General features: G+C 44.9%; 1 protein-coding gene across 1 annotated transcript; it reads right to left on the bottom strand.

Moving 5' to 3' along the window:
* Positions 1 to 2954: 2954 nt before the first annotated feature.
* BSPH1 (binder of sperm protein homolog 1) lies at positions 2955 to 8690 on the bottom strand. Its single transcript, XM_077747177.1, has 4 exons — positions 8618 to 8690; positions 4656 to 4685; positions 3466 to 3597; positions 2955 to 3117 (listed from the first exon to the last, which is right to left on the bottom strand). The coding sequence occupies exons 1-4, from the start codon at positions 8688 to 8690 to the stop codon at positions 2975 to 2977; spliced, it is 378 nt and encodes a 125-aa protein (XP_077603303.1). The 3' UTR covers positions 2955 to 2974.
* Positions 8691 to 10530: the final 1840 nt, after the last annotated feature.

The following is a 10530-nucleotide window of genomic DNA, read 5'->3' as shown; positions in this document are numbered from 1 at the left end:
GAATATCTGAAAAAAGCCATCCAGGAAAGAAACTGCCCTTACTATGTGGACGGCAGAGGGCGCCCTTGAGCTACAAATCTTAGAGACCATCAACCCCGGTCTGTGAAATGCTACGAGTATTTGGAGATAGGAAAACCTTCTTGAATCAGAAATTCAAGAAGTACTCCACTGATATTTTTTAAATAGGGGAAAATAGAACAATACTGAGCGTAAGCAGGAAATGGAGAAAAAGTTTAAAAGTATCCGAAGTGACAGCTCAAGTAAAATCTGGCCAAGGGAGAGTAGATCCAAGCACAGACTCAAGAAAGAGCATTTAAGAAAAATACTAGGACATCCAGGAAGGTGAAAATAAGATAAAAACATCAAAGGAGTAAGAGAGACGGTGATCGAAATAAAGGCACTTACACCGCATATATGATGCATGTCCCTGAAAAAGAATAACAAAACAAAGGAAGAAAATCATATTATGGATATAGTCAAAGAATGAACTCTGCAAAAACAGAAGAAGATCGGAATCGACATAGTCAAAGGACTCACCAGTTTACCTGGAAAGCCGTACCTGGAAATAATGATTTCTAGCATATAGAAGGATAGTTTTTAGACGTCCAAGGTAGAGAAAACACCCTCAGAACACACAAAGCAAAAAAGATAAAAATAACTTATTATTATTTATCTATTTTAACATATTTATTTATTTAAAAATATTTATTTTGGGGAGAGCGCAAGCAGGGGAGGGGCAGACAGAGGGGGACAGAGGATCCTTCGCTGACAGGCTGACAGCTGCAAGCCCAATGTGGGGCTCGAACTCACAAATCATGAGATCATGACCTGAGCGGAAATCAGGAGTCTGACACTCGACTGACTGAGCCACCCACGTGCCCCTTAACGTTTTTATTTATTTATGAGAGACACAGAGAGACACACACAGAGTGTGAACAGGGGAGGGGTAGAGAGAGAGGGAGACACAGAATTCAAAGCAGGTTCCAGGCTCTGAGCTGTCAGCACAGAGCCTAACGCAGGGCTCAAACCCATGAACCATGAGACCATGATCTGAGCCAAAGTGGGACGCTCAACCAACTGAGCTACCCAGGCACCCCTAGTTTTAACCGTTTCTAAGCAAACGGTTCAGCAGCAATAGACTCACATGCACAGCTGAGTGGCGCTCAGCATGCCACTACCTAATTCCAAAGTTTTCTACAGCCCCAGACAGAAAGCCTGTACCCATTAAAGCAGCCACTCTCCATTTCTCCCCTCCCACCAGCCCCTGGTAACTTCTAATCTACTTCCTGTCTCTGTGAACTTACCCTTTCTAGATACATCATATAAATGGAGCCACACAATATCTGTTCCTTTGCGTTGGGCTGATTTCACTTACTGTGATGTTTCAAGATGGTGCAATGGAACACATCAACCTCATGGCTTTCCATGGCTGAATACTCTTCCACCACAGGGCTCCGCTACATTATTTCGTCCCCTCATCAGCTGATGGGCACTTGCTTGCTTCCTCCTTTCGGCTACTGCGACTACTCCCAAAAAGAACGTTGGCCAAGCAATGTTTGCTCAAGCCCTTGCCTTCAACTCATTGGGTGTGTCCATCCCTAGGAGTGGAATTTCCGGGTCGTGTGATAAACCGTGCTTTGCCTTCTGATCTTATTACCTTTTTATGTCATAACAGCCATGGGCACGGAGCCCTGCGAATTAGTGAATCCACCTGATTCGTAGTTTCTGAAAACGGTGATGGTTGGTTGTGAGGATTAATAGTGATGTGCGTAATGCACGTAGCGTAGTGTCTGTCCCACGTGTTCAATAAACTATAATTGTAGAGACACGCAAGGTGCTTATTTCCTGAATGGCTCCAGGAAATGACGCCCTCCCCCTCCCTGTGGGGTAAACTGGTACTTGCTGTAGTCCGTCACCAGCCCTCTTTGGCCACATCACCCCAGGGCCGCGCGGTTCCCTACTGTGTTGCTTTGAGATCCCCTCTGTCACTTCACCTCGTCAACACCTATATTCCTACCTCAGGTCCCATTTTGGTTATCGCTTATTTTTGTTGTTGTTGTTTTTAAGAAAAATTCTAGGGGCGCCTGGGTGGCTCTGTCGGTTGGGCGGCCGACTTCGGCTCAGGTCATCATCTCACAGCTTGTGAGTTCGAGCCCTGCGTCGGGCTCTGTGCTGACAGCTCAGAGCCTGGAGCCTGCTTCGGATTCTGTGTCTCCCTCTCTCTCTGACCCTCCTCCGCTCACACTCTGTCTCTCAAAAATAAACATTAAAAATTTTTAAAAATTCTATATTAAAGCAATGCATTTTTCATAGACTTTATTATTTTTAGAGCAGTTTCAGGTTTATAGCAAAATGGAGCAAAAGACACAGAGCTTCCCATGGTCCCCTCACCCTCACACAGGCACAGCCTCCCCCCAAATCAACACCCCCCACCAGAGTGGGATGTTCGCTACCATTGCAATCAAAGGAACTAAATGACACCTCATTATCACCCAAAGTCCATAGGCTTTTTTAAAAGGGCTTAATTCTGGAGCACAAGGGTGACTCAGTTGGTTGAGCACCTGACTCTTGATTTCGGCCCGTATCATCCCAGGGTGGTGAGCTTGAGCCCCAGGTCGGGTCGGGCTGAGCATGGAGCTTGCTTAGGGTTTTCTCTCTCCCTCTCTCTCTGCCCCTTTCCCACATGCGCATTCTCTCTCTCTCTCTCAAAAAAAAAAAAAAAGGCCAAGGTTAACTCAGTTAGCAAGTAAAAGTGCTGAGGCTAGAATGTAAGTTTCCATATAAACACCCCGTTATCCATAATCCATGACCAACCCCCCCACCAAGTTATTTACAGCCAGGTCACATCTCAAGGGGAAAAAAAACAAAACCTTTTTCAGGAGAGTCCTACGTCCTCCTTTCACAAAAGAAACTGGAGATGATTTCCCCTGAGAACGATGAGACCTCTTCATGCCCCTCCCAGAAAAGGTCACCCTCAGTCACAATATTTCCAAATCTTGTCCTTGTTATAATTCTGTGTCAGCGAGCACCACTTTTTCCCAAATGATTCCCCATCTTCAGTACATTCGTGGTAGATGATGCGCCGGTACCAGAAGGGAAACATGCATTTGGCAAAGTCTGCAGAGAAGAGAAGCAATCAGAGTAAGGAATCTTCCTCCTCGCTGCCACCACACACACACACACACACACACACACACACCCCACCCCGCTCGGCACCATCTACTCTGAAATACCGGTGGGGGACTGAGGCTTTGCTAAACATTTTCATCGCAAGGTAACGTTGGGGGAAGCTCTCCTCACACTCCTGGGGGCGGGGTGACGTCCGGACTGCCAGGCATCTGCACAAACCTTGTTTTCGCGGTGTGAGTGACCTGAGTGACCGCGGGTTCCCTTGTCAGGATCCTCTGGGGGAGGGGTCTGGCCGGACCTCAGCCCCGGCGGGTATTTCAGAGGCAAGATACTCACCTTCTTTGGAGCAATACTTCCAATATCCTTCGTAAGTCTTATTTAGGGAGCACCACTCGTGTCTTGCATTGAACTTGACACAGTCATAGAAGGTCCCTTTTTTGTAGTGGAACGGAAAGACGCACTTCCCCTCTAGAGAAAACAAAGATCCTTCATCCTTCTCTGGGCGCGTTAGTTGAGATGTTACAAAATTACTTTCGCTTTCCCCTGGTTGCACTGAAATCAGAGGCCCTGCCTGAGGTTCTGTGGAACAGTATCGGGCCACGGACTCGCTGAGCTGTTGAAACCCCTGCTCCGCATCCCACTGCTCTCACGGTATTGGTCCCAGTTCTAGAAGCCGATGCTGAGGTTAGAGACACACATTTGAGACTGGGTTCCCCTCCATCTCTTTTCTTTACCTTCTTACACACACACACACACACACACACACACACACACAATGTAAGTAGCCAGGTTTATCTCTATCCATACTTTTCTGCATGCACACATATATCTCCATCCATCCATCCATTCAACCGTCCACTCTGTCCATCCAACATATATATATAACTATACATATTATATACGTAGGGGTGCACATGCACAGATTTTTTTGCTCCCTCCCCAAGTGAATCATACTTTATATCCGTCATTTATTTTGAGAGAGAGGAGAGCACGCACGCACAAGTGGAGGAAGGACAGACAGAAAGGGAGACAGAGAATCTGAAGGAGGCTCTCCGTGCTGTCAGCGCAGAGCCCAATGCGGGACTCGAACTCACAAACCGTGAGATCATGACCTGACCTGAAATGAAGACTCGGATGGACGCTCAACTGTCTAAGGCACCCAGGGGCCCTATAACCTGAGTTTCTAACTCAGCACATCACAAAAATCCTTCTCAATGTATCCTCCCCCACTTTTTTTTTTAAACTCTTGGCCTCCATTAAAAAAGTTTTTTTTTAATGTTTTCCATATTTCTAGGAGAGAGAGAGAGACAGCATGAGCAGGGGAGAGTCAGAGAGAGAGGGAGACACAGAACTGGAAACAGGCTCCAGGCTCTGAGCTGGCAGTCAGCACAGAGCCCGACGTGGGTCTCGAACCCACGAACCGGGAGATCACGACCTAAGCGAAAGTCGGACGCGTAACCGACCAAGCCACCCAGGCGCCCCAAAAGAAAATGCACTTTGATAGCAAAAGTCTTCTGTCAACTTACCTCTGACTTCTGGAAAGCGACTTATAGTTCCTGAAAAAGAAATTTTGAAGCTGACATTTATTTCACAATTCTTACATTTTCCAATCAAGAACTTGGGGTGATTCTCCTATTATTTCATATTCACTTTATATACTTCAGTGTAATTTTATCATTTACTTTAAGTCCTGGACATTTCTTGCTGATGTAACTCTAAAGTGCTGTTGGTAATTGATGTAAAATAGAATGATTTCGTTTTCTATTAATGTCTAGTTTGCTCTTACCAGTATAGAGAAAAACAATTGGCTAATGTATATCTATCTTATATCCAACCACATAGCCAGACTCTCTTATTGAAGCTAGTAATCTTTCCTGGTTTTCCTAGGGGTTCCTATAAAGTGTACAATCATATAAAATAATTGTACTTGTTATTTCCTCCGGTTTATGGATTATTGCCTTTCTGCAATATCACGTGTGTTAGATTCCGCCACCCCCCAACAATGCTAACTAGTCCTGGTCATAGTAGACACATCGTGCTTTGGACAGAGAGAGTGACATTCAGGCTAAGAATGTTCATTTCAGGGGCGCCTGGGTGGCTCAGTCAGTTAAGTGTCCGACTTCGGCTCAGGTCATGATCTCATGGTTCATGAGTTTGAGCCCCTGCCTTGGTCTCTGTGCTGACAGCTCAGAACCTGGAGCCTGCCTTCGGATTCTGTGTCTCCCTCTCTCTCTGCCCCTCCCCTGCTCACGCTGTCTCTCTCTTAGAAATAAATAAAACATTAACAAAATATTAAAAAAGAATGTTCATTTCAGGGGCATCTGGGTGGCTCAGTCAGTTAAGCATCCAACTCTTGGTTTCTGCTCTGGTCATGATCTCATGTTTCGTAGGATGGAGCCCCACATTGGGCTCTGCGCTGACAGCACGAAGCCTGCTTGGGATTCTCCTCCCCCCGCCCCTCCCTTGGTCGTTCTCTTTCTCTCTCTCTCTCAAAATGAATAAATAAACTTAAAAAAAATGAAAGTACTTATTTCAGCTCAGTTGATAACAGCCTCTCAAATAGAAATTAATCCAAAAACACCAATCACTAAGGGAATTTAAATATAAAATATAACTTTAGGGGTGCCTGGACAGCTCAGTCGGTTAAGTGTCTGACTCTTGGTCTCAGCTCAGGTCTTGATCTCAGGGTCTTGAATTCAAGCTCTGTATTGGGTGCCGTGCTAGGTGTGAAGCCTGCTTAAAATAAATAACTAACTAAATAAAATAAAATACAACTTTATAATACCAGGCAGGTGTTTAACAAAGACAAGCATAGAAATGGATAGGAAAATGCCAGCACAGAGCCCGATGTGGGGCTCCATCCCACGAACTGTGAGATCATGACCTGAGCTGAAATCAGGAGTCAGACGCTTAATTGACTGAGCCACTGAGGTTCTCTTCCTTAACCATTTTTAACATAGATTTTTTTTTTTCTTTAGTAGGCTTCACGCCCAGCACACATCCTGATGCAGGGCTTGAACTCACAACCTTGAGATCCAGGCCTGAGCCAAGATCAAGAGTAGGACCCTTTTTTATTTTTATAAATTTTTTAATGTTTTTATTTATTTCTGAGAGAGAGACAGTGTGAGCAGGGGAGAGTCAGAGAGAGAGGGAGACGCAGAATCTGAAACAGGCTCCAGGCTCTGAGCTGCCAGCACAGAGTCCGACGCGGGGCTCGAACCCACGAACCACAAGATCATGACCTGAGCCGAAGTCAGACGCTTAACTGACTGAGCCACCCAGGTGTCCCAAGAGTTGGACCCTTAACTGACTGGGCCACCCAAGCGCCCCACATTTTATCTTATATATAAGGACGTAAAACAGTAGTTTCTCTCACGGAAAATGTAATTTCTTACTGGGAAAAGAAGCATGATATTGATGACTTTACATTTTCTTGCCAAATTTAAAAAGAAACTTTAATAAAAGACTTTTGATCAACTTACCTATAGCTGGTGTATAGACATCTGAAAGACACAATTGTAAACAAATATTTATTTCACTAGATTTAGTCTTTAAAATAAAATAAAAATATTTTACTAAATTATATTTCAGTAAGGATAATCTTTTGAAGGAGATGCATCATAATTTCGGTGGTGCGTATCTTCAGGAGTATCATTGTGGGTGAGTTTTAAGTTTTCCTTTTGCTTTAACTGTATTTTCCAACTAGTGTTAATGAACAGGGGCAATAAAAACAATCTCTGAAACAAACAAACAAAAAATCAGGGGGCCCGGGTTGGTCAGTCGAGCATCCGACTCTTGATTTTAGCTCAGGTCATGATCTCATGGTTCGTGGGTTCAAGGCCCGTGTTGGCCTCTGTGCTGACAGCATGGATCCTGCCTGGGATTCTTTCTTTCTTCTCTCTCTGTCCCTCCCTCACTAACTCTCTCTCTCTGTCTCTCAAAAATAAATTTAAAAAATAAAAAAATAGGCAAAAATAAATGACTTACTTTTTCCATACCTTCCTACAAAACTAAACCACAATATAGGAAGGAAAACATGTGTTATTCTATACCTTCACCGTTCTTTTCTGTTTTGTCTTATTTGATTTCTTGTTAGTACTATCTGAAAGGTACCATTGGAAGCAAACATTTACTTATCCGTCCTTGGCTTTTAGAATAAGATCAAATTAGTTTTAGCATCTGCTAAAGAAAGATCTCTGCAGTTCAAAGTCACAGGTTGGTTATGAGGGTTGAACCAAAAACGCATCCGGGCTCTGCACGGGACACGGCACAAAGCGAGCACGTGCCTTACAACAACGCTTTTATTGCAAAAAGGATTTCTCTCCTTAACAGAACCGTTATTATTTTCTCCCTGACGACATGGAAGGACTCGCTCAAGTTTGCAAATCAATTTTCACAAATAGAGAACTTACATCCACTAGAAATTGCTCTGGGAATTCAAGTTTAGGAGACTCTGGTAGCGGGCAAGCACTGAAATTAGGAGAAGGCTCACAGAAAATGCTAAGGCATTTCATAATAAATGGACTGTCTATTGTTCGCAGATGGTCAACTTCTCTTCTCTGAGATCGGAACACAGACAGGATCTCAACGCATGTGTTTTTAACTTTGTTAAAATGTGGCCGTAACTGTTGACCTGGCCATCGGTATAAAACATGAAACTTTTTTCCCCCCCAGGGAGCAGGAAACATGGCATAAAGAAGGTGATGAGAGATGACTTACTTCTTCACACCTTCAAGTAGGAAGGATTCAGTTAGAGGACACATTCAGAATACAAACGGACAGTGCAGAGATGCGGCTAAAGAAATATGCTTTCTCCGAATCTGTACCTCAGTTGTCTCCCGCTAGCTGTGTGACATTGGGGGCATGACTCAACCCCTCAGTGCCTCCGATTCTCTTCTATAAAGTGAGGGTGATAATTGTACTTGCCTCATGGGATTGTTATGAGGACCATGTGAATTATGCATATTAAGCACTCAGCATTCTGTTCTGCTTAACCCTAGAAATTCTGTCTGCTCTCTACCCGGGGGGTGGGGGGACATTGCCAATTCTTTCGAGTATGTGGGAATGGTTCCATAATGCAACGGGTCAATGATTTCTAAAAGAAAAGCTGATCTAATCATAACAGCAAGGAATTATGGAGAGCTCGTGCTGGGAATGGAAACCAGTGCAGCTGCTATGGACAACAGGAGGGAGGTTGCTCAGAAAATTAAACATAGAGCAACCATGTTTTTTTTAACGTTTATTTATTTTTTGAGAGACAGAGAGAGGCAGAGCACGAGACAGAGAGGGGGAGAGAGAGAGGGAGACAGAATCGGAAGCAGGCTCCAGGCTCCGAGCTGTCAGCACAGAGCCTGATGCTGGGGCTCGAACCCGCAATCAGCAAGATCATGACCTGAGCCGATTCAGATACATCACCGACTGAGCCCCCCAGGCGCCCCAGAACTTGGCGTTTAAGTGTCCATCCTGATGCTGGAACATTGCTACTTACCTCTGTAGTCTTGATCAACCACGCTGTGAAGCCGGCAGACCCAGAGCAACAGAAGCACCATGTGCAAGGCCATGCTCCTCTTCCCAGGGACTGCTGGTCGACCAGCTCCTTCTCAGGATTTCATAGCCACAATCACTGCTCCTCTCTCCTCCATCCCCTGCCCTCCTCTCTCCTCTTCCCCCTCCTTTTCTCCGGCATCCCTAGACTCCTCCTCCTCCCCTCCCCTTCCTTCTTGTAAACTCCCCTTTCCTTCTCAGCCCCCCCTCCTTCCCTCTCGCTCTTCTCCTTCATCTTCCCCCCACCACGTCTCTGCCCCAAAGCTAGAACCACCTGCCTCTCACAGAAGGAAATGCAGAAAAAGAAATACACAAGAAAGTTCAACTTGTTTCCACAGCCACAATCATTCAGGATCCATGAGCAGGGTGTAGATGTAGCCATGTCTTGGATCTTACATGGATCTTTGAAAGCCAGGCCCAAGGACTTCACTGGAGAGGCTGGTTGGAGATGCAGATTTACCCCCAGATACAAGCATCCCTGTGCAGCCTCCGTGAACCTTTGGTGTGGCCTCTGCTTTCTGGAAGCCCACAACGATCTACCCAATGGGCCGCAGGTGGCTTTGCAATTCCGAGGAATAAGCAATGCCACGTGTATGGGTTCCCTACAGTTCATGGCTCTGAAAAGTAAGACTGAAGTCTGAAACACACTCTCTGGTAGTCTTCATTAATATCCTTTTTAAAAAATGTTTATATATTTCTTTTTGAGAGAGAGAGAGAGAGAGAGAATGAACAGGGGAGGGGCAGAGAGAGAGGGAGACAGAGAATCTCAAGCAGGCTCCACACCATCAGTGCAGAGCATGATGCAGGGCTCGAACTCACGAACCGTGAGATCATGACTTGAGCCGAAACCCAGAGTCGGATGCTTAACCGACTGAGCTGCCCAGGCTCCCCCTTCATTAATATTCTTTAAGTTGGAAGTACATCCATCAAGTTGCCTCCTTTATACTTATCAGTAAAGATGAGAATTTCCTTCAGAACAAATGACAAAAGAAAACTTTGGCGTCAAATGACAACCACCAAAATGTCAACACCATCAAATCAGAGGCTCTCAACTGTGCAACTTCTGCTCTTGCACAATAGGTTTTATTTTCATTTTCAAAAATTTTAAAGACTTCAAAAAAAATTAGTGTTTATTTTTGAGAGAGAGAGAGAGAGCACAATAGGGGAGGAACAGAGAGAGAGGGAGACGCAGAATCTGAAACAGGCTCCAGGTTCTGAGCTGTCAGCACAGAGCCCGACGCGGGGCTCAAACCCACGAACCGTGAGATCATGACCTGAGCCAAAGTCGGACTCTTAACTGACTGAGCCCCCCAGGCTGCCCTGAAGGTTCTTCATAACTATTTTTTTATGCAAAACTGATAGCTTTCCCAAAGCTATTTTGTAATATTAGCATTGATTATGGCCACACTTAACTTTTGCATAACAAATAGACATACGGTCTTACTGACATAATTTCTAAATACAAAACACATACAATCTGCTCACCTCATTAGATCTAGAATGCATACTCATATTTAAAGCTAAATATTAGGGGGGCACCCAGGTGGCCCAGTCAGTTAAGCTTCCAACTCTTGATTTTGGCTCAGGTCATGATCTCACAGTTCATGAGTTTGAGCCCTGCGTCAGTCTCTCTCTCCTTCACTCTCTCCCCTACTCCTCTCACACAGTCTCTCTCTCTCTAAAAATAAACTTAAAACTTGAAAAAAATTAAAAAGGTAAATATTATCATTAAAAATGAATCTGGGGCACCCTGGTGGCTCAGTCAGTTGAACGTCTGACTTTAGCTCAGGTCATGATCTCGCAGCCTGTGAGTTTGAGCCCCACATTGGGCTTGCTGCTCTCAATGCACAGCCCGCT

This window comes from Crocuta crocuta, unplaced genomic scaffold (genome assembly GCF_008692635.1).
Source record: "Crocuta crocuta isolate KB4526 unplaced genomic scaffold, BGI_CrCroc_1.0 scaffold334, whole genome shotgun sequence".
NCBI classification, from domain to species: domain Eukaryota; kingdom Metazoa; phylum Chordata; class Mammalia; order Carnivora; family Hyaenidae; genus Crocuta; species Crocuta crocuta.
Note: the sequence above shows the minus strand (reverse complement) of the source record. Positions and strands in the feature narration are given on the sequence as shown.

What these genes read in the sequence shown, in the direction of transcription:
- BSPH1 (XM_077747177.1), bottom strand. Translation starts at nt 8,690, where the DNA reads ATGGCCTTGCACATGGTGCTTCTGTTGCTCTGGGTCTGCCGGCTTCAC. An exon ending in GGTTGATCAAGACTACAGAG is followed by an intron (nt 4,686 to 8,617) that starts GTAAGTAGCAAT and finishes TTTCTTTTTCAG; the next exon opens with GAACTATAAGTCGCTTTCCA. An exon ending in GAAGTATTGCTCCAAAGAAG is followed by an intron (nt 3,118 to 3,465) that starts GTGAGTATCTTG and finishes TCTTCTCTGCAG; the next exon opens with ACTTTGCCAAATGCATGTTT.